Source organism: Festucalex cinctus, chromosome 5, assembly GCF_051991245.1.
Source record: "Festucalex cinctus isolate MCC-2025b chromosome 5, RoL_Fcin_1.0, whole genome shotgun sequence".
NCBI classification, from domain to species: Eukaryota; Metazoa; Chordata; class Actinopteri; order Syngnathiformes; family Syngnathidae; genus Festucalex; species Festucalex cinctus.
In genome coordinates this window covers 29888103-29913102 of record NC_135415.1, presented here as the reverse complement: position 1 = coordinate 29913102, position 25000 = coordinate 29888103, and the positions used below count along the sequence as shown (strand labels likewise).

The 25000-nt window shown below is 40.2% G+C and overlaps 2 protein-coding genes across 4 annotated transcripts in view; one reads left to right on the top strand and one right to left on the bottom strand.

The window, feature by feature from the left end:
- The window catches only part of htr7c (5-hydroxytryptamine (serotonin) receptor 7c), a 24826-nt gene extending 10821 nt beyond the window's left edge, over positions 1 to 14005 (top strand). The window contains exons 2-3 of one of the 2 annotated variants that reach the window (XM_077521293.1): positions 11568 to 12245; positions 13572 to 14005. In XM_077521293.1, the coding sequence (XP_077377419.1) occupies positions 11568 to 12245; positions 13572 to 13686 (793 nt within the window). In that variant the 3' untranslated portion in view covers positions 13687 to 14005. Of the gene's footprint in view, positions 1 to 11567 lie in introns of both variants that reach the window. The other variant, XM_077521294.1, reaches the window with a different exon arrangement.
- Positions 1 to 25000, bottom strand: part of piwil2 (piwi-like RNA-mediated gene silencing 2) — a 69863-nt gene that overhangs the window by 28982 nt on the left and 15881 nt on the right. The window contains exon 2 of one of the 2 annotated variants that reach the window (XM_077521285.1): positions 1 to 51. This exon is cut by the window's left edge and continues 9 nt beyond it. The gene's annotated coding sequence lies outside the window, so the exon portion shown is untranslated. Of the gene's footprint in view, positions 52 to 25000 lie in introns of those variants that run through there. The other variant, XM_077521282.1, reaches the window with a different exon arrangement.

Here is a 25000-nt window from a genome sequence, read left to right as displayed (position 1 = left end):
TACACGCTCTTCGCCAGCGCGTCTTCCAAACTGGTCTGTGTGGAGACAAATCTGTGGAATGAACAAATGTGATACGGTGTGTTAAAATGCGCTTTGCAAGCTGAGTAACTACGAATTATTTTCTTCTTCTCGCTACACGGAGCAGGGATAAACATCACAATATGCTCTTGTAAATTAAAATCATGTCATCGGTCATAGTTGGGCGTTAGCAAGTGCTCAGACAGGAACATAGATTCCATCTCCATGTTTAATATGATGATTTATGGCATCTGGTGCAAAATCAAAGTGTGTTTCATGTATTGTGTTCTGCAGTCTACGTTTCTTTTGTGTCATATGTTTATGTAATCAGGAACTTGAATTTTTGGACTGCACATTTTTCTATTAATGGTTTATCCACGTACCCGGTGTGACAAGAATATCAAAAACATTGTTGAAAACTCAGCTTCATTTAGCATTTGGATTCAGCTGTCATACTGGATTGAATAGACTGTAGACAAGTAAATGCATAACCACACTTGAAATGTTATATGTTAAATGTTATATTTTTCCTCCCTAGTTGGGAAAAAAACAATAGTAGCAAATATGTGTACCGTATTTTCCGCACTATAAGGCGCACCTTCAATGAATGACATATTTTCAAACTTTTCCCATATAAGGCACTACAGTAGAGGCCGGGGTTACGTTATGCATCCATTAGATGGTGCTGCGCTAAAAGGGAATGTCAACAAAACAGTCAGATAGGTCAGTCAAACTTTATGAATAGATTACAAAGCAGCTTTCTGACAACTCCCAAAATGAATAAACAGCTGTTTTATTATTTTCTCTGGGGTAAAGTATCAGTATTAGCTAGCGATCCAAGATGGCGGATTCTTCTGCGCATGCGCGTCACCCGATCGTGCAGGGTCACCGATAGCGTCTTGACAGCGAGACCTGTTGCGGCTCAGTATTGATCCATTTATAAGGCGCACTGGATTATAAGGCGCACGGTCAGCTTTTGAAAAAATTGAAGGCTTTTATGTGCGCCTTATAGTGCGGAAAATACGGTATGAATGAAAAGTATGCTATATTTATTTTATTTTAAATGAAAAATAAAACCAGTTTCTAATGTAATTCAATTGCACTATCCACCCATCCATTTTCTATACCTGCCTGTTCATACCTGACCTACTAATTTTGGTGCCAAAGGCAGACGACACCCCGGATTGGTTGGCAGTCATTTGCAGGGCACATTTAAAGACAGACAACCATTCATTCTCATGTTCACACTTTCACTGAGTGGGAAGTGAACCCACGCTGCCAGTTGAATGTACCACGACACCATCAGTGACTACAAACTCCTTTATATTATATTATTCATAAATACGGTCTAAAAGCCTGTGGTCACCTTTGTTATACATTTTCACAGCAAATAATATGATAATATATAATATAATATAATATATAAAAATCAGCCAGTTTTTGCAAAAATACAAAACAGTGCATGAAGGAACAAGCAATTAAACGTCAACAACCAATTATATTTCAATCCATTTGAACCCTTGAGCCCCCAGAATCACATTGGCAACCACTGGCTTTTCTTCATCCTCTATTAACCACAGATTAGACAAGTAACTGACAAAAAAAAAAGAAAAAAAAAAAGAGACAAACAAACCCAAATACAAAGCTCTGTGAATTGCTTTCATTTGCATGTTTAATAATCCTCCTTTTAGTTTAACATTACTCACAAAAAAGGTTAGGGGAATTCGTCTTTTAGGTGAACTATCAGGATGAACCTAAAAATGCACTCTAACCTTTATAGGTGAAGATGCATGACCTTCTCGAAACTATTGAATGCACATGTCCAAATGATCAACGTTTCAGTACTTGTTGCGCAACTTGCTGTTCTCTAACAAGGAGCCGCGCAGCTGAATTCGCAGCAGGTGTTTAATCGACCACAATGTGGACAGACTTGGCATGACGTGGATAGACTTCGCAGGACAGACTTGGCAGAACGTGGACAGACTTGGCATGACGGACTTGGCAGAATGTGGACGGACTTGGCATGACGTGGAGAGACTTGGCAGGACGGACTTGGCATGACGTGGACAGACTTGGCACAATGTGGACGGACTTGGCATGACGTGGACAGACTTTGCAGGACAGACTTGGCAGAATGTGGACGGACTTGGCATGACGTGGACAGACTTGGCAGGACAGACTTGGCATGACGTGGACAGACTTGGCACAATGTGGACAGACTTGGCATGACGTGGACAGACTTGGCAGGACAGACTTGGCATGACGTGGACAGACTTGGCACAATGTGGACAGACTTGGCATGACGTGGATAGACTTCGCAGGACAGACTTGGCAGAACGTGGACAGACTTGGCATGACGTGGACAGACTTGGCAGGACAGACTTGACAGAACGTGGACAGACTTGGCATGACGTGGACAGACTTGGCATGATGTGGACAGACTTGGCTGGACAGACTTGGCAGAACGTGGACAGACTTGGCATGACATGGGCAGACTTCGCAGGACAGACTTGGCAGAACGTGGACAGACTTGGCATGACATGGGCAGACTTCGCAGGACAGACTTGACAGAACGTGGACAGACTTGGCATGACGTGGACAGACTTGGCATGATGTGGACAGACTTGGAAGGACAAACTTGGCAGAACGTGGACAGACTTGGCTTGGAAGTGAGAGAGCGACACTTGACCAGACGTGGAGAAACTTGACCGTCGTGAGTCGTGACCGGACTGGTCGCTGTAACAGGACATCATGACTGGACAGGAAGTGATTCGACTGGTCATCAGGACAGGGTTGGACTAGACTAGCGTGTCTTCCCAGCTCAACACTTACAGTAATTGAAATGAGCCTTTTTCCCCCCACAGTGCTCAAAATGAGCACCCCCTGCTGGACACAGTATGCAATTACATGAATAAAACAATGATATAAAGCAATGGCTAACTACTTAAACCCAAACATGTATACCTTGTCCTAATGTAAATATCTGAAAATATAAAAATATTGATATTCATCTTTTGATGTCCAACCCAAATATATTCCGTCTACAGGAATTGACCTCACTGGTTCAATATTTTTCAAGACTAATGATTTATAGAACATGTTGTCATCGTAGGAGAGTCGTTTACACGATGGTGATAGAACAATCATGAGACTCAGGGTTCGGTATCTTGTCAAACGAGACGTTTATGTAGCTACAGGGAGTCAAACCATCTACCCGCAAGGTTGTGGATTGAGAGAAACCCAATTCAGCATCCCAAGCCGAGCTGCCCCCGAGAGTGACGTGGACCAAAAACGAAAAGTGTGTTGTTGTTGTTGTTGTTTTTAGGTATCTCAGGACGCATTCATGCAGAAGCCTCGGGGATTCTTCTGTCACAGACCAAACGTGTGGCCAAACTAATGAAGAATTTCATTACTTCCACTGGACTACCAGCTAGGGCACCGTGAAGTCAATTATTTTCTGCACCATAACACTGTAATCGGCCATCGTGTGCAACTTCCTCCTGTCTCTAGGGGTATCTCTCAAACCTTTTATGTCTGAGAGGGAATACGCAGTGAAATATTTACCGAGCTGTGGTTGGTTTGGGTGGCAGCGTGGTAAATTTAGAACAGCAAAAAAAAGAAAAAAGAAAAAGAGGAACAGGGCAGCAGGGAAGTCCATTTTACTTTCTCCCACAGAAACTTTCCACTCATCTTTTCATCTTTCGACTTTCAGTGGCAATGAGGGAGATCTAAAATATGCTTTTGACATATTTTGACAAACATTATGCTTATGCAGAGATGTGCTTATAACAATGTTATAGACAAATGATACTATTTATAGTCGCTGGGGGGCTGTAAGTACTCGAGTACAAGCGAGCGATGGCAGAGGGGGAAGACGTTAAGTGAGTCCTCCTTGCCTGTAAGTGGCGCTAGCTTGCAGCAGCTTTGGAAATACTTCAAAATTGTGAATCTTAAACTAAAAGAGCATTTTTGTGTTTTATTTTGAGCGTTAAGACTATTGAAGAGTGACTTGTTGTTGTTTTTTTTGTGTCAAAATTAAAGGAAATATATTTGCTTAAAAATATCTTTTAGTGATTTAAAAAAATAATAATAATTATACTGGTATCGGCAGTTGGTATCGGTATCGGTGAGTACTGAGGGTCTCAGTATTGGTATCGGTCTGAAAAAAAGTGGTATCGAACATCCCTAATTATTATTATTTTTTGTGTACAAATGAGATCTTCCTTGGCTGTTATTCTTCTGACACATAAAAGCATAGAAAATGTTTTAAAGTTAACTTGGATTTGTTGTCTAATTTGAGTTTTTTGGGCCATTCACTAAATAACATTTGATTTAACAGCAAGGTTTTTATTGTAGTTTCACTTTGTCTTTACAGTTGTGAATTAGTAATTATCATAGATATGGTAAAGACGACGTTTTCTCAATGTTCCGCCGCTCTTTAAAATATGACACTTGACCCTGCAGATCACTGATAGTGTCGTGGTACAAAGAGCTGACTTTGGTACAAGCCAGCGTGGGATTGATTTCCACTCCGCGACTGTATAATTTAATGTCCTGCCACAGAAACTGGGACACGTGAAAGACTAATCCGATTTCCAATCGATCGAAGCGCACACTTGCAAGAGTAATTTGATTTCCGATCGACTAGTCTGGTTGTGTTAATCCACGTTTCGGGTGTCGATCAAGGTCAGAAGACGGCGTTTGCATGTGCGGCTTTCTGAAATCTGGTTTCCGTCAATTTAATGCAATCGTTTGGTTCTTTCAAGTGCGTAAAATACCGTGTTGAGTGTCTGACTTTTTAATTACTTTGTGGTTACCGAGACACATCGCATGAAACGTGCCTCTACTTGTCGTTATGTTAATTAATGTATAGCAAAAGCATTTCATATGTTAGGAAAAAAAAAGCAATGCTGTGAATGGCTGGTGACACCAGCAGGGTGTACCCTGTTTCTTACCCAAACAATAATTCACAACACCCCCGTTTTTTTTAACATTATGCTGTTCATTTTGGGTTCTTCTTTTATTCTAATAACTCATTTGCTCCCAATAACGTATAAATACGTTTTTTTTTATGTTCTACATGTCCCAAAGACGTAAATATACGTTTTTTGTTTGTTTGTTTGTTTTTTATGATAGAGCATACAGAAGGCTTTGATGCAGCCTCTCAACTGCAAAGAACGGTTGCAGAAATGGTAGTTATTACACAAACGGCCAGCAGGTGGCAGCAGAGCAAAGGAGATCAACCAGGGCCATGTAAATAAAAAGCTCAATTACAATTTTGAATAGATTTGTGAAAACTGATGAAACTTAGCTCTCTTCTAATGCTAATTACTGCCACACGGAAACAGATAGAAACATACTTTTTCCTGATGAAAGAAGAGACTTTCATCTTTCTTTTGATAGGTTCCATGTTTTTATAGCAATAGAACACAATATTCTGTGGGCCTTGCAAAATCAGTACAAAATCCAGTAAAACAGCCGGGAGCGAACGGGATTGCGAAATGTGAAAATGGCGGCGAGTGAATGAGTTAATGGCATCTTTGAACTCTTACACAATATTATGAACGCAGTCGCACAAATGTCATAGTGATCCATGGACCGCTAGTTAAGTTAGCATGCATCTGACATATATCTATGAACAATTGCTGAGTTTGGTTCTGTTTACACAATTACAAGAAGATTTATACAGTCAGTGATCTACTAATCTTCATGTTGTATACGTCCACCGCCATCCATGTATGATTTGTTGAAAACTCTATGTCACATCACTTTTTTTGTTTTTGTTTTTGTGTGATACAAAGTATGTGATTTGGCTGTTCAAGTCTGCAGCACGATATATTGAATCTGGGTCAGAGTGCTTTCGTGCTTTTGAAACAAGCAACAGAGCAAGTTTTCTCCATCGCTCAAAGTCTACAAGAGGAAAGAACACAATTTACCTTTTCAAATGTACTTTCACATTCTAAAAGACTTACTAGTTACTTACTTACTTACTAGTTAACTTACTGGTTACTATGCCGTAGGGTACAACTATTTGCTGAAGATGCTTGTATTGAAATGTTGTGGGATCAAAATTTGTGGTATATTTATGGTTTAAACCAGTGGTGCCAAACATACGGCCCGCGGGGCGGATCAGGCCCGGAAAGGGGTTTAATCCGGCCCGCGAGATGATTTTGTAAAGTTTAAAAAAAATAAAATAAAAAAATGTACATATAATATATAAAATGTGTAATTCCACAAGCAGTCCTCAGATGAGCAATGCAACTTGTACGGGGGAAATCGTCCTGGATGTTATTATTTTACACACAAGTTAAAGTTACGGTTTGTTTTATTATTATTATTATTATTATTATTATTATTTTATTATTTTTTAATCATAGACCAACATAAAGGTATTAAATACAACACAAATGGATTTACTGTTAACAAAAATAGATATGACAAGGATTAGCGTCCTTAAAACGTCATTAACAGCGCCACGCAATGCATTCTGGGAACAATATATATGCAAAACACGTCTGGAACGTATACCGGCAAAGCGTTGCCGCGTTCCATTTGCATTCGTGTTATTTTTCAGAACAACATGATTACAGTTGAGCTCCGTAATTTAGGGCTGCTCCACGAAAATCTGCATATAAATGACGCTAATTGTTTCTAAGTTATATACCGTTATTTTCCCGATGCGGCTCACTTGGTAATATATTTACCTCCATGCGGCCCCTGAGCTAACATGAATTTGACACCCCTGGTTTAAACTATTGATGTAGGCAATTTTCATATCTTTTATGGGACTGTCAATTCACAGCAAAAATTTGCTGTTCGCAGTCGGGCTTGATCCCAATCGTCACCGCATCCACATCTTTCTGTGCACAACAGAAATCCATCGTAAACACGCAAGCGCACGGCGCAGCCTCAGAGAAAAATGCAAAGACGAAATGTAAATGTTGATTCATCCATTAATATTCTGCATTAACACTGCATTTTCCTGCAAGGAACTACAACCCCTTTGTAAGCTTCAGTTTTGCAAACCGACACTAAATCACCAAATCCATTAAAGACATCGTAGCTGAATAATGACGTGTCTTTGAATAAAATATTTGTGCCACGGGCAAAGTAAAGCAGAAGCTTGCAAGGACGTCGTCCTCTGTTTCCCCGTCATGATCATGCGAGAGTGGCAGTGTGAAGTACCCCTCCATCTTTGTCACATCCCCTTTGGTTTCTTACTCAAAGAAAAACCTGAAAGCTAAATAAGCTTAAAGGAACTCTTCGTGTCTAGCCAATTTGTTCTTGACCTTTAAGGGAAAAATGTTGTGCAAGAGACGGGAGAGGCATCGAGCCAGGAGTTAATATGGTTGAAATAGCAGTCATCACAGCAAATAGACGCCGAGGATCAGAGTATACCTTTTCTCCTCCGAAATACAATATAGAATAGAACAAACGTAGAGCTAGTCTAGTCTATTTTGTTACTGACCTTTTAAAAAATATTTATATTTGAATAAATATGACAAGTCTGGTGGTGATATCAGTCAAAAGCAACAAATTGTCTGTAGTGTAAATGCTGCTGGCAATTCAGGCACTTTGCGCTACTAAAGATTTTAGCTGCTTGAATGAAATATACCGTATTTTCCGCACTATAAGGCGCACCTTCAATGAAGGACATATTTGAAAACTTTTTCCATATATAAGGCGCTACAGTAGAGGCTGGAGTTACGTTACGCATCCATTAGATGGTGCTGCGCTAAAGGGAATGTCAGCAAAACAATCAGATAGGTCAGTCAAACTTTATTAATAGATCTTTCTGACAACTCCATTCACTCTCCAAATGAATAAACAGCTGTTTTATTATTTTCTTTGAGGTAAAGTATTAGTATTAGCTAGCGATCCAAGATGGCGGGATCTTCTGCGTATGCGCGTCACCGATCGTGCAGGGTCACCGATAGCGAAGAAAAAAAAAAAGTAACTACAGTTACTGTGGCGAAACAAAAACATGGGATCAGATTAAAGGTACATTTATTAAAAATTGGGATTGTTTTGCAGGGTTTTGTCCTACATGACAGGATAAACAGCTCGGAATGAATGAACCAACAAACGAGTGAGTGAGTGAGTGAGTTTTAGCTACTCAATCATTTAGAATCTTTGTTTACATTCACACAATTTGGATGTTTTTTTTTTGTAAAATCTTTCCAAGTAGTTGGTCAGAATACAAAACCTACTCAACTTCTAATTTATATAGAATGCAAACGTGAAGGCACACGCGTGAGTACCAAACACATCATCACTTTTTGCTGTGTTTACAGAATTAAATGCAGTCCCGTTCATCTCAGTTCTCTATTTACAAATTCCTTGCTCCTCTGTTGACATTCGAGTGCCTCCCACCAGAAATTTCATGAGGAACACGAGATTGACAGAGGAAGGGAGGATGTAGAAATGTTTTGGAGAAATGAGACGGTCTCTCCTCGTTCTCTTCATTTCATGTCGATGTCTACTATGGATAACGTCATGTGGTTGAATGATTTATTATTATAAATGTCAATTTTATGCTTTATTTTTCAATTGGTATTAAATTAAAGTCAAATATAAAAGTTGATCAAGTCTTTATAACTTTGCTGATACAAAGGTGATTGATTTTAAGTCATCCCCCATATATGAGACTAAAAAAATCAGAATTGCCCTTTTAGTGTAAACATAATCTATGTATTTATGAAGTAAATACAAGTGATTGCGACATTTTAGTTCCAACATCTCTGTCATCCATCAGGCCAAAGATGAGTCATAGACACGCACGCACACACCTGCACACGCACACTCACACAACATCGCCATAACCCTCATTAATATAAAATGCATGCAGAGAAATGTTGCATTACTTGGAATCCATTATAAATCGGCAAGAAAAATCTTGACATCTGTCATGTTTCTATTTGCCATTACTCACCAAGTCACGTGTTAGCTTTCAAAGGGGGACATGTAAGATTAGATGAATGAAGTATTTGATATGTACAAACCTTAATTCCAAAGAAGTTGGGATGTTGTGTAATGTGAATAAACGCTGAAAAAAAAAAAAAAAGATTTTCAATACTTTTCAAGCTTATACTGTATTAAATTGAATACACTAAAAGACAAGGTAGTTCAAACTCATATACTTTTATACTTTGTAAACAAAGATTATTCTATAGCTTAACACCACACGCAGACACACAAAAACTTGTTTGAGTAGTTCTATTTTTAGTAACAGGAAATCTCCATACCAAAAATCAGAACTATACTCTAAAAAGATTTTGTGTGTCTGTATGTGGTGTTAAACTATGTAATAATCATTGTTTACAGCATAAACAATGCAAAGTATTAAACTGTTATTTCAACGAATGGTCTGTTAATCAAACCAAATAGCCTGTAAACAATGAACACAAGGATTTTTGCTTTTAAATTTGGTGTTTGTGGATTTTTTTTTTTTAAAGTTCATCGTGAGTTCATCATCACAGCTTACTGTATAGATAAAGTTGCAGATACAATAAATAAGACTGCAAAAATAATGTAACCCTAAAAATAATTTCACAGGGCTCTTGTATTGTGATTTATAGCCATGTGTCTGGAATATATTCACAACTTCCTTTTAAACTGTCAGAAGTTCCCCACCTAAATACAGGATAAAGTGGATCTGACAAGGCCGGCCGAGCTTAATTAGATTTGTACACGACTGATGGATGCTGCTCACAGGTGGACCTCCGTGTTGATTGTCTCGTGTGCCGCTGAAAGCTTTGTCTATTAAATCAGAGCACAAAGCGCACAAAATCTAAACATGAATAAAACCTCAATAAACTTGCCTTGATTCCTGACATTTGATGCTGAATGAAGAATGTTGCGGGCATGCTGCCAAAACACACTGAGCTGCAATTTACACCGTCTCAGCATTTTGTGAATATAGCAACTATTTTTCAGCAGCACCGTGTTTTTTTTTTTTCACACTCCTTCAGCTACTATTTGAAACCACAGAGCTGCTTATGTGATTGATAGCTCCCTCTTTCGCAGTTCCATTCCTCCAAAGTCGTTGAATAACAGATAATAACGGCCCTCCTGACAAATTCACGATCTCGTCGATTGCATGAGCTCTTGTTGAAACTGAAGGACATGATGATGTGTGTACCATTACACTTGCAGTATATTTCAGCATTTTCTTACAAAAAAAGGGTGATGGAATACTTAAATCCTCACAATGAAGAGATGAATATACAGTCAAACCTCGGTTTTCGAACATAATCCGTTCCAGAAGATTGTTCCAAAAGCGAATTGTTCGAAATCCGAAACAATTTACACAAATTAAATTAGCGCAGTTAAGCTAGCGTCATTTAGAACATTACTTCCGGTATGCGCTCTTATTGTGAAACTTAAATGGTGACACTTCCGGTTTCGGGTTTAGCAGCGCAACATCAACTTACGAGTGCTATGTGGTAACGTGCGGATGAGGAAACACAGCCCAAACATTCGTAACAAACATTTTAGAAGGAACAAGCTAAAGCTGATTCTGGCAAGAAGGTTACAGACAAGGAATAAGGACAACAGGACCCACCAGTCATTGACGCACACGCTAGCTAGCGCCAGACTTCCGGCTGCTATCGCTGCTGGCGAAGACTGATTCTGTTCAAGCGGCCACACGCACGAACGCGAGGGTAAATTCTGTCACGTGAACTCGCTTTCCAATGAACAGACTACAAATTTCGCAAATTAGGATTCGTCTCAGTTACGCAGTTAAAGTTGAACATATCAGACTTAAGGAATAGACAGCTTTGTAGCCTTTTCTGCACTCGGCGAATGAGTCGCGTTCAGGGACGCTCGGCTTTTTTCAGTTCGAGAGCCGATTTTTTTTTTTTGGACGAGTTCTGAGACATAAAATTCTCGAATTTTCTGGTCGAAAACCGATTTGGTGGAGAACAGAAGCGTTCGAAAACCGAGGTTTGACTGTAGTCAGTTAGATATCAATGAGCTTTAGAACAAGTTGCAAGAGTGAGAGACCGACCATAAATTGGCATAAAATAAGACAGCATTTCTCTTTCTCTCCCTCAAGACATCCATCCGTCCATTTTCTTGACTGCTTATTCCTCACAAGGGTCGCGAGGGGTGCTGGAGCCTCTCAGCTGGGGGACACGCTGGACTGGTCGCCGGCCAATCGGAGGGCACACAGAGACGAACAACCATCCGCACTCACAAGCACACCTAAGGACAATTCAGAGCGCCCAATTAACCTTGCCATGCATGTCTTTGGAATGTGGGAGGAGACCGGAGTACCAGCAAGACAAAATGGCCACCCCCTGAGATGGATGAAAACGGGTGGATTTTGCTGCTTAACTCATATTCCCCAGAATGAAACATATTATTGAACATTTTTGGGTTGACGTCCGCTTCAACAATTAAAGTTCTACCCTCTAATGTGGAGTTGATGACGTGTTACATGACTACAAAACATTTGAGGATACCGCCGCAGTACGAAGCCATTGTGCCCTATACCAATCAATCAATATCAATTTTGTAATGCTGTTTTTGTTTCCCTCTCACAGGTACCTTGGGATCACACGACCCCTCACCTACCCAGCGCGGCAAAATGGTCAGCTGATGGCAAAGATGATCTTGGGCGTGTGGTTGGTGTCCGCATCCATCACGTTGCCGCCCTTCTGCGGCTGGGCCAAGAACGTCCACACAGCCGGCGTGTGCCTCATCAGCCAAGACATTGGCTACACCATCTATTCCACAGCCGTAGCCTTCTACATCCCCATGCTGGTGATGCTGTTCATGTATTACAAAATCTTCCGGGCGGCGCGCAAAAGTGGCGCCAAACACCGCTTCACCGACTTCTCTCGCCGGGAGCGCCTGGAAACGGTGACCAACGAGGCGCTGCGAATGCAGGGCCTCAAGCCGCCCGGCGTGGCGGAGGAGTGCGCCGCCCTGTCCCGACTGCTGAACCGCGAACGGAGGAACATCTCCATTTTCAAACGGGAGCAGAAAGCGGCCACAACGCTGGGGGTGATCGTGGGAGTCTTCACCGTGTGCTGGCTGCCGTTCTTCATCCTGTCCACCGCCAGGCCCTTCATCTGCGGGGTGGTGTGCAGCTGCGTGCCCATCTGGCTGGAGCGCACGCTGCTCTGGTTAGGCTACGCCAACTCCCTGATGAACCCCTTCATCTACGCCTTCTTCAATCGAGACCTACGCTCCACTTACCGCGACCTCCTCCGCTGCAGGTACCGCAACATCAACCGCCGGCTTTCGGCGGTGGGCGTGCACGAAGCCCTCAAGGTCTAAAGACGGTTTTTGTTTTTTTTGCGGCTGGACGTGGACTCAGAGGAGCGCGACGCGGTGCCCCCCCCCGCCCGCGCTCGTACCTCGTGGATTGTGGCGCGCTTGCAGCAGGCCTGCAGATAAAAACGCATTCTGACAGAATGTGAGTCACTGTCGGGAGCTCTCCGGGTCCCACTGCAAAGGCGGATAGACGGCGTTATCGTTTCTGTCTGTGTGCGTGCGTGCGCGCGCGCGACTCGGTTATGCTATTTTTGGAAAGAAAACCATAGAGTGAACTTTGTGAGATATTCAAGTCGACACTGCTTTTGTGCGTTTAGTGTTGGGTGACAAGCTGTGTTACACAATCATCTTGTGGTCTTCGAAGACAATGGAGGCTGGTTGATTTCTGTATAATGCAAAATTATGTTCAATAAGGAACCTTGGTCGAGCACAAGGTATTTTAAAACTCATTTGCTCCCAATAACGTGTAAATACGGTTTTTTTCATGTTTTAAATGTCCCAAAGACGTATTTATACGTTTTTGTTTTTTTTAATGCTAGAGCAAACAGAAGGCTTCGATGCAGCCTCTCAACTACAAAGAATGCAGAAATGATAGTTATTACACAAACGGCCAGCAGGTGTCAGCAGAGCAAAGGAGATCAACCAGGGCCATCTAGAAAAAATGCTGAATTACTTTGAATTTTAAATAGATTTGTGAAAACTGATGAAACTTAGCTACATTCTAATGCTAATTGCTGCAAAACGGAAACAGATAAACATACTTTTTTTTCCTGATGAAAGAAGAGACTTTAATCTTTCTTTTGGTAGCTCCCATCTTTTTATAGCAATTGAACACAATATTCTGTGGGCCTTGCAAAATCAGTCAAAATCCAGTAAAACAGCCGGGAGCGAACGGGATTGCAAAATGTGAAAATGGCTGGCGAGTGAATGAGTTAAGTTCTTCTGTTGAACAAATCCTGTATTTTCCTGTGCACTTAAGTATCACCCATATCGCTTCTCTTAGAAGTCATCGTTTCAAAAGTGATTGTATCACTGAATAAACGGAGAAAAAAACAATAATAAATGTTTCACGATAGTTTAAACTTTGGTGATGAACGATGGTGAAAATGTCTACGGTTTGGTGTGTGTTTGAAAGATCCATCCCACGTTGCTACTTTTAGATTCGAAATAGTCAAATGTCACCATAAGCGTTCCATGTTTCACACTGTCGCACGCTCGAATCCGATCTGTCTCGAGTTTTTCCACGGCTGTTCTTTTTCACACCACAGTTGTCTTGCCGACCTTGATGAAACCGCGAGTCAACTTTTCACTTTGAAGAGACGACACGGTCCAGAGATCGCTCCACTGGTAGTCAACGGCGTCTCTTATCGAGCGCGAGGCTGAGATGATCCGTCACCAAACGAGACGCTCCCGTTAACAAGTCTTCAGCGACTGGTACAAAAACGTTTGTCACGTGCCATCAGTCAAAGAGCGTGTGCTGATTCTACCTCGACTTTTTTGACTTTTACCTCCAGGCTGATGTGACTCAAGCTTCTTTTCTTTCTTTTTTTTTTTGTAATCAGCAGCTCTTTTTTCCAATCATGTGAAGTGGATCTCCAACTGCTCTGTAATTGCCCTCTTTCGACGCTTTGACATTATCTTAAGTGACAAAGCGTCTATACAATTAACTTTGTAAATAAAGAAATCTCTGGTCATAATGTCACCGCGGTCGTGGCCGATTCTCGTGTTATGTCGATTGCCAGTTTGTCTTCATCCCTTCATAGAAAGTTAATCACCCGTCAGGATGAGACGGATGGGTCCATACAGACAAAAGCACACCGAAAAGGCTTGTTTGAAGCCTTTGGGGAAGCGTTTGACGATGTTTACCCAAAAGAAATGCCCGTAATATCATGTTTGCCTACAACTATATATTTTATTCATCGGTGGGTGGGTGACAGCTGTCGGCTATTTTTTTTTTTTTTGGAAACTGGCAAAAAATGATCCTCAAATTTAAATAATCAGGTAAAACAATATTCTTATTACTCTGCAATGCTTCCTTCTAATGTTGACATGATATTTAATTTACATCCACAACACTTACTGTATGAATGTTCATGTCAACGGGCAAACCCGGTCCAAGACCTTGAACCATTTTACAACCTGTGGTTACTCTTTATCTTAACTTTGCTGACAGCGGCACAGTTTTTTTTTTCCCGGACTCGACGGGTTTGATCGGCCATAAATGTGAATAAAAACGCCCTGGTGAGGGCGATCACAAAGACTCAACGTGTCACACACATTAATGATTAGACAGTTTTGCGATAAAACTTGTATATAGACGATATAAAGCAGTGCCCGTGTCTGCAATTAATGTGCGAATCGTGGTTTGAGGCACGAGAGCGCGATGCCTCTCTTCCCTTTTCGCCGATGTATTTAAACAGGAAATAGTGCACAAATTCAGCTATTTTAATGATGCAGTCAATGACATTATTGGTTTGAAAAAGAAAACCACTTGCAAAACATGGATCAGAGAAATAAAACTGAAAATAACTTAAAACTCATTTGCTCCCAACAACGTATAAATACGTTTTTTTAAGATGTTCTAAGTGTCCCAAAGACGTATTTATACATTTGTTTGTTTTCCATGCTAGAGCATACAGAAGGCTTTGATGCAGCCTCTCAACTGCAAAGAACGGTTGCAGAAATGGTAGTTATTACACAAACGGCCAGCGGGTGGCAGCAGAGCAAAGGAGATCAACCAGGGCCATGTAGAAAAAAAGCTCAATTACTTACAATTTTAAAAAGATTTGTGAAAACTGATGAAGCTTAGCTCTCTTCTAATGCTAATTGCTGCAAAACGGAAACATAGAAACACTTTTTTTTTTCCTGATGAAAGAAGAGACTTTCATCTTTCTTTTTATAGCAATTGAACACAATATTCTGTGGGCCTTGCAAAATCAGTCAAAATCCAGTAAAACAGCCGGGAGCGAACGGGATTGCGAAATGTGAAAATGGCGGCGAGTGAATGAGTTGTTAAATGTAAACATTAATGATATTTGTTGTTGTTGTTTTTTTACTCAACACATGCAGGATAGGGGATTGAGAGGTTCTGCCTGCCCTTGAGCATATATCCTTGATGCTTAGACGACTTATATCAACAATACATAGCATCGAATAACATAAGTAGGAAAAGAAATTACTTTCACTTTGAATTGTACAGGCCACATGGCCTCATGCGCATCTGCTTCTGATGCTGGCAACCTTAAAAAGCAAGCATACGTCTTCCAGCAAAAAGCTAATTACGCAACGCTGCCTTTGAGAAAAAGAGGAGGGAAAGTAAATTATTTGGTCGGTGCTTTGCAGATAATGTCACAGCAAATGAATTTGCTGCAGGTCCGTCCCTGCGGGGAGTGGTATGGGCTAACAGCAAGGACGCAAGTTGTGATTGGCCACCAGAAGTTGGGAGGGTTACCGTGTACGCTAAAAAAAATGTAGTTAGCAAAGTCATCCAAGTGCCGTATTAGTATTGTGTATTGTATTAGTATAGTGCCGTACTACTATTTGCATCACTAAACTCCTTTTCTGACGAAAAGGTCAGACGCCATTACCGCATCACTTGTTCGTATCACTACGCGTCGCCCCGTAGACGGCTGATCGACGCGCTGCAGACAGCTGACCCGCGTCTGTCAGCTGCATGCGGGGCGCCGCGCAGTAATACGAACGAAGGCAAAAGTAGTGCCCGGCGGTAATGGCGTCAGACTTTTTTCAGAAAAGGAGTTTAATGATGCAAATGTGTCACTCTTTTGAACACAAATTGTTTTTAGAAGATAAACGCTTTATTTCCGTGACCCAAGTCAACTTGCTGGACTACTGTCCTCTCGACCAACGCCGGACCAGAACTCGTGTCACAAAACGCTGTCAGGGTCAGTGCTGATCGCACACACTGGAGGTGAGGATGAAATTCAGATTCATGTCAAAAAAATCCAAATTGTTCCTGATTTGACTATGGTGGCTGGAAATGAGGTTGCTATGACTGCTGAGAACATATTGCTAACGTAGCCTTATTATTAACCGCGTAAGTAGTTGACAAAGTTGGACGACAAACAAAATCCAGTCAGCGAATACACTTTTGTTGCCAAACACCACACATTACCTTTCAAACTGCAAGCAGGAGGGAGTATATTTGTCAGCTATGAGTGGTTTATTGATTAAATTAAAGTGGACTGTTCGGCCTTGGGAGAGGTACATGTTGTACAAAGTGCATAGTTTGGATTGCTTGTTCTGGATGTTTCTTGTATTGAGGGCCGAGAATTTTATCTCTCACAGTCCACTCAAATCACATTGCTGACTGACATAGTGTATTTATTATTTTTTATTCATTTATTTTGTTGTGAACTTCAAGGATGAGCTATATTCAGTATAGTCAAATCATGACATTTCTATGTCTCTCCCTCCCACTGCTCATTGAATCAGTGGGTGCTGGTGTCTCACTCTGCTTTATCTATCCTTCCCTCCTTCCTCTCTTTAGTTTTTCCTCTGGTCTCTTGAGATCTCTTTAATTTGTTGGAATTTGGAGGTTTCTGGGGTAGGCGTAAGACTCTGATTTTGTAACCATGCGGATGGCAGGAAGTGTTTGATTGGTGCTGGATTTTACTTTGATTTATCTTTCTTTTCTTTGACCTTTCCTCTGGTCTCCTGACCGTCTGAACCTCACAACTCTGGCGAGACTCTGAAGTATCCGGCGAAGGTGAAGGGTAATGGGATTTTTAGGAGGTTTTAGGTGAATTAATGAGTATAAATTTACACGTATTTGCACACACCCCCGCACACAAACGCGTAAAAAAAAAGAAAAAAAAAAAAAAAGAGAGCAATGATGATAAGACGTTGAATCGGTAAGACTAACGAATGAACAATTCTGAGCTCTCTCTCTCTAAAAAAAATCAAAATAAAAAAATAAAAAAGAATTTCCGGTTAACAAAGCAGGCGACCAATGTAAAGGCTTTCAGACGAGAAAATTGTGGGCTTGGAACATGAGTTGCTGCGGCAGTCTGTGTGGGCTGGAAGTGGCCAACAACAAAGAAGAAAAAAAAAAACAAGAGTGTTACAACAATCCAGCCTCAGACAAAAGTGTGCGTCAACTTTTCTATGTCTGCTGACAAGCGAAACCGTCAGGCTGACAATATATTGTCTCTGAAATGATGGAAGGACACAAACGTCAGGAGACATTTTGAAGCAGAACAGAATCCATGATCACATTTTTGACTTCTCTCCATGAATTAAGAGAGAGCGACTCAAGCTGATCCAAGACAATATGTTAAGACATCATAATGTTTTGTTTTTTTTTCCCGTTTTTTTTAAATAATCTGTTGCCCCCCTGGATTAAGTTGAAAATTACTAACTGTGCTCAGTTTCGACATTTTTACTTTGGGGTATACTCGCTTTTGTTGCCAGGGGTTTGATTGATTGATTGATTGATTGATTGATTTTATTTGGTGATAACACACAACACATACTTCCAATCACTCAGTCAGGCATCACCGAGGGTAAAAACACAACAAAGCCAGAAGGCTTATTTCCATTGTGGTCCTCAACATATAACATAACAAAAAACAAGAGACATAAAAGACAACATCATTTCATCAACAAAGGTTAATAAGATAAAAATTTTAAAAGTCAAACATTCAAATTTGAAAACATTATTTACGTAGCATTGAATAGTTAAGAGTTACTTTGTAACCGTAATTTAAGAGCCATTTTAAAAACATGTAAAGGTTCTTTTGGCAGTTGGTTCCATTGTACTGCTGCACTGTACAAAAAAACTGTTTTGACCCATTAGGGTTTTAAATGTGAACGGAGCAAAATCTGTTGAACTACCTCGTGTAGAATACTGATGTGTTTGGCAAACGGGGGAAAAATAATTTAGCAGGTACTGAGGAACCTTGTTTGATATAATCTTACCGTTTAGCTAATTTAATGGCTGTATTGTGAGTTATTTTGAGGGGAACAATACAATTACACTATTATATAAGCTCTAAACTATCTACTTTTCATTGCACCAAAGTGTCGTTTCTTCAGCGTTGTCCCATGAAGACATATTTAAATATTTGCAGAAATGTGAGGGTGTACAGTTTGTCATCGATCGATAAGAGGCTAATGCGCAAGTTGAACGTGCATACCGCTGTGATGTAAGCGTCATCAAATTAACTCATTTGCTCCCAATAACGTGTAAATACGTTTTTTTTATAATGTTGCAAGTCTCCCAAAGACGTATTTATACGTTGGTTTTTTTTAATGCATTTTGTGCTAGAGCATGCTGCAAGGAACGGTTGCAGAAATGGTAGTTATTACACAAACGGCCAGCAGGTGGCAGCAGAGCAAAGGAGATCAACCAGGGCCATCTAGGAAAGAAAAGCTAAATTACTTAAGAATCTTAAATAGATTTGTGAAAACTGATGAAACTTAGCTCTCTTCTAATGCTAATTGCTGCAAAACGGAAACAGAAACTTTTTTTCCTGATGAAAGAAGAGACTTTAATCTTTCTTTTGATAGGTTCCATGCGTTTATAGCAATTGAACACAATATTCTGTGGGCCTTGCAAAATCAGTCAAAATCCAGTAAAACAGCCGGGAGCGAACGGGATTGCGAAATGTGAAAATGGCGGCGAGTGAATGAGTTAAAAAAAAAAGAAAAAAAAAAGATGTTTTTGGTCCATACATCGCAGGTGACGGGGTTAAAGCAAAGAACGATCGTCTGGTGCTTGGTGTGGATGCAGTTGGGCTTGTAATGCTGCCTCAGAAATCCAAGAGCACTTCTTTGTTCAACTCAATTCTCTCTTCATCATCAAAACACCTTGAATCAAGCTCTCCGAGTCTCTCCACTAAAACGCAAGCACCAGCTTCTTTTCTTTTTTTTTTTTTTTTATTAACCTTGTACATCACATTGTATTGGTTTTTGGTAAATGTGGTGTGAGTGACTCACATTTTTAGATACTTTCACTGTGTGATTATATAACAAAAAAAAACTGCACATTTAGTAGAAGCTTTTCCGTCATGAAGTATTTGCAGCAGAAGAATATGTACAATGGACTTTCATTTAATGAAAGACGTGACTTATTGCCCCTCTTGCATACTTTCTTTTCATAACAGTCGAAATGTAATCGCTTGTTCTTATCTTGCTTGCTCTGTGTCTTTATTCAGGCGAAGGTGAGATACTCTCACTGTAAGATATTCAACTAATCAGAGATGTCTTTAGCAAAAATGCACCAAAGCTTCCTTGCTTAATTACAGGAGCACATTAAAAAATAGCAAAGTAAGTGTGCAAGACTCATCTGCATCTCTTCGGCTCCGCTGCGCCGAATATACGTCGTCGATTCGTATGCGCATTTTTACCCGTCTTCCGTCAGCAGCTCAACACTGTGAAACGCAAACGGAAAAGCTGGCTCGGGATACAATACAGTGAAAAGCGTAATGCCTGTTGACATGGATGCTCGGAGATCGGACGTTGTCACGGGGCTGCACAAGGTGCACTGAGGCAGGTCTGCCATTTCACGTGCCCGAGCAAAATGTCAACATGCTGGCAGAGGTCAAGTCCCGACTAAGACTTTACAATATTTTCTTTTTGTGTTAGTCTGGTGGGAATAGTCAAACATCAGGCCCCTAAGCATCTCTTACGTACTGCCTATAAAAACTCGAAAATGGTTCATGAGTGTGTTCGCTGGGATTGGACAATAATATGTTATATGTACCCTATTTTCCGCACTATAAGGCGCACCGCATTACAAGGTGCACCTTCAAAGAATGACATATTTTAAAACTTTTTCCATATATAAGGCGCTACAGTAGAGGCTGAGGTTACGTTATGCATCCATTAGATGGTGCTGCGCTAAAGGGAATGTCAACAAAACAGTCAGATAGGTCAGTCAAACTTTATGAATAGATTACAAACCAGCTTTCTGACAACTCCATTCACTCCCAAAATGAATAAACAGCTGTTTTATTATTTTCTCTGAGGTAAAGTATTAGTATTAGCTAGCGATCCAAGATGGCGGGATCTTCTGCCGATCGTGCAGGGTCACCGATAGCGTCTTGACAGCGAGACCTGTTGCGGCTCAATACTGATCCATATATAAGGCGCACTGGATTATAAGGCGCATGGTCAGCTTTTGAAAAAATTTAAGGCTTTTAGGTGCGCCTTATAGTGCGTAAAATACGGTAATCACTAGTCTAAACATGACATTCTGTTTCATAACACATTTTTGAAATAAGAGTTATGAAGCAAAATCCAGTTGTTTTTGTCCATTTTGCCCACTTGCTGTCGCGTGAAGATGACATCAATGTTGCTCTCGGGTCTCAGGTAACAACCGATCACAGTTCAGCTTCAGAAAACAGGCGAGCTGTGATTGGTCGTCGCATGAGCCCCGAGCAACATTGACTGAACATCTTCAGTCGACAGCAACTGGCAAAATGGCCACCCTGAGATGGATTTAAAAAAAAAAATAAATGGCTGGATTTTGCTTCATAACTCTTTATTTCCACAAATGTAAATTTAATCAGGATGTTATTTTTAGACTAGTGAGGTCACATATAACACATTATTGTCAATAAATGTTTAAGGTTGACTTCCACTTAATATTCTGCACCAACAATAATTAATTATAATAATTACTGCAATACTGAAAAATATCCCTTTTTTCCCCCCTCAATCACATTTTGAATGATCAAACCTTGGTCTCGTTTTTTTTTTTTTTTTTTTTTTTTTTAATACCGCAAAAGCCTGGCTGGCTGGATATAATAGCGATGCGTAGAGTAGACTTATATTATACTTACTCTATTTTGCGTTTTAATCGAGCTGCAAAAGAGTGCAGAATCACGCCTGTGATTTTACACACATTCACAATCTTGCCTGCCAGCAATCCTACAAGACCTCCTACACAAACGGCGATTGCTTGTCTGACCATTGCTTTGCAATGTATTTGTAATACAAAAATATCTGTGTGTGCGAGTGGTAGAAGAACATTGCTCCTGTCTCCAATTTCATTGTGATTTATTTTGGGCTACAAAAGTTGTACAGGCTATAGTGCTTGTTTTGAGTGAATATGAATAATTGCAAATGTATGAACAGCCTATGAAGCCCCTATATATATATATATATATATATATATATATATATATATATAATTGAATTATTTGCGTTTTCTGCAGATGCTAATTTGATTTTTGTGATTTATCTTCAATTGCTTAATATGCCTTTTCCATGAAAACATGAAAACTAGCACAGATAGCGCTTATTTCTTTTTTTGTTGTGTGCGCTTCTTTTACAAATGCTCCTTCTGCCATCCACAACATTTTATTCACGAGAGAAGAGGACGCCGAGTGCAGACTGTGAAGAAAATGCAGTGAACGTTAATACCTTTTGTTTTGAACTGTGAAATACCGACAAAGCAAATTCACTCATCCAAGATGTTTTGAAACGGTATTTTGCTATTCAGAGGAAAGACAGAATGCATCCGATTGTTTTTGTAGCTGATCACGCATTAACTGTTCATTGCATTGTTCAAAGTGTTGGACATGGTTGGACAGTTGAATTATTTATGAGTCGGGGTACAAACAGCTTGGACATTCGGTTGACGTGCAGCACAAAAGCATAACCAGTATGATTCACGCTCTCACCTCTACATTATTCACGAAGACATTTCCTGAATTTTCCTCTTTAATGTATGTACGCAACTTTAACTTCATTTACATTTTGAATGGTTGTTAGCCAAACACTGGGCGACTTTTTCACCTCTTTTGAATAATTCTTTGCACTCAACTGTAAAGAATTCCCATCTTGCTTTCCTCAGGCTTCCTCAGCTCGTTTATGTAAAGAGAGCACCGAATAATATGCAGCATTATGCAAACCATTTTATCATATCCAACCAGGACACTCGGCATCGTTTTACACGGCTTATTAGAGCAGCTTCATATCTGTGCAGTCACTTTTTTTTTTTTTTTTTTAAATTACTATCCATCCAGCACCACCCAATGCTTTTTGTAATCTGAAGTGGCATTGTGTGTCCAGACCGAGTATGTGACTTGGCACACGTTGTTCGGGGACAATTCCTGAGGGCGGAAAAGCAACGTGATGTCATGGAAAATCTGGCTTCCTAATATGATTTCAAACGAACGAAAGGACAAAAAAGTAAGACAAGACTGCCAAATTGTTTCTTCAACGTAAGAAAATTATGTAGAATGTAAGGGATCTCTTTTTTTTTTTTCTTTCTCTCTAAAATCACAAAATCAGCCACGAGAAATGGTCTTTAATGAACTTTCTTTGTTTATATATGTGAAATAACGCAATTAGCAGACAGAGATGACACATAATTTGATTGTATTGAACTTCGACAGGTGGATCCACCCGTATTAATGAACGATGCGGACATGTTTTATGACTAGAAAACGGCAGGAGTTCTGCCAACTTACATCTTTTATCTTCAGTGCCGTGCATACATTTCGGCTTGTTTTTCTTCCGGCTCCTTTCGAATGTGCACAAGCCTTTTTACAGCGAGGAACGGAAAATTCAGACAGAAAACTGCAATTTGCATTCATGTGCTTGGTTGACCGGCCGGTTTCACTCTGAAGGCACATGGCGTGACATTATACAAACACAGACAGCCGCTCTTATCCCTATAAAGCCCGAACCATTAAATATGAGAGAAAAGTCAGATTTATTTTGTAACTAGAATATTTATTGGTCTTTTTTTTTTAAATAAAAAATTAAAATCAACTTCCACATATGACTTTTAATTTGTATCATATTTGATACATCTGGTCACTATGCTTTAAATTCATACATTTATAACTGTCAAAACTCTAATAATAAACAGACATATCTAACATATTTCCAATAATCAGAAAGAACATTTCCCACAATTAATAAGTATAGGTGTCTCTCCTTTCTCAAATGGGGTGATCTTGCAATGTTGCTGGAAAAGCCATCAGCTGGATGATACTGCCCTCTAATGGATCATCCGTGCAATTAATGTGTCAGATCAAAAAAGGTCAGGGTTTTTAATGGGGGGATACTCATGAACTAGGGGGCTCAAAATGTGTATTAATATGATAGGTTTGCCTTTATAAGGTTAAGTACCTTAAGTTCCAATTGGAATTCTTGTAGGCTGAAATATATTTACTTGTCGCCATCAAATCTTGAACATGTCCAAAATTTCCTTGCAACAAGAGAAACGGTTTTGTGACCATCTGGCGAATGACTTTGCAAACTTTTTTTCCAACCTTGAACAAAAACCTGATGAAAGCGCAACATTCGCTACGTGTGTATTTTCTCGAAAAAAAGCCTTCAATGAACTCGTCTCGCTCGTATTAATAAGCTACAGGATGTCCTGTGCAGCAGGATGAGGACTGACAGCAGTCAGTCCGGACGTGTAAACTGAAAAAAACTGAAAGCGCACTCAGGTGCTCTGTGCTGTCTGAAGCCGTTACAGCAGCAGTCAGTTTGCACCTGCCTCTTGTCACTGCAAATTATTCCTGATCTCGGGTGCTGAGCTTGAGCAAAGATTTCCTGTCCCGGCATGTTGTCCGAGTGCGCACAAATTTCACCTCTATTTGCTCCTGTCGTTCCCACCGCACGATGCCCTTCGGTTGCTCACCTCCAGTCTGTCACCGAGTGTTAAGGAGCAGTCAACATCGTTTCGTCTTTAACCCTTGTGGGACGTACAGTTCGGTACAGCCTGACTTGTATAATAAAAACCACATATTTTCATTATGATCTGATCATTTTCTCCCTCTAGATTGCACCCACACAACTGTGTCTGCACTAATTATTATTCAAACTGATATTCCATTTGCATTTATTGCCGTGCAATTGGCCGACGACCAAACGAGGGTGCACCCCTGCCTCTCGCCCAAAGTCACCTATGTTCGGCTGCAGCTCACCAGCGACCTTCATTAAATGTTTAGGTCAGGGGTGTCCAAACTTTTTCCTCTGAGGGCCACATACAGAAAAATAGAAAGCTGCAAGGGCCACTTTGATATTTTTTTTATTTTTTTAGTTATTTATTAACACATTCATTGCCAGACAGCAAAAAAATGCAGCATTTGACGTCTTTTTCCGTCAATGGCAGTGAATGAGTTAAACATGGTAAAAATCAATGAAACAATTATAAATTGTTGATATAATGTACATTTACTTCTTGAAAACTGCTAATAGTGACCCCTGTGTGCCACTCTAATAAGATATTCCTCTCCACTGAGCAGCAGCTGATCCCAACTTGACATTCTGAACCACAAGAACAATCGGTCGTCAACTGACCACACTTAACCATTAATGTGATGTTTTCACATTTTTTTTAATTAATAATTAACCATTAATTAATGTGATGTTTTCACAAATTGGACGTTGACACTAAGAAACAAGTGCATGAAAGTATTTTTATTTCTGGAACTGAATTATTGGCTGCAAATTTGTGTCTTTGCGTAACTAGAAATGTTTAATCCACCTTTTTTTTTTTTTTTAATAAACAGCATTGAAAAATTATTTTTAGTATTTGCCGCGGGCCGCCAAAAAAAAATGTATGGCGGGCCGCAAATGGCCCCCGGGCCGTAGTTTGGACACCCCACTGGTTTATGTACTTGGGAAATTAGAGTAACATTCTATAAATAAATGTCTTTATTTACCCTTCTACTATTACACTTTCTTACATGGAGAGCAAAATGTCGCAAAA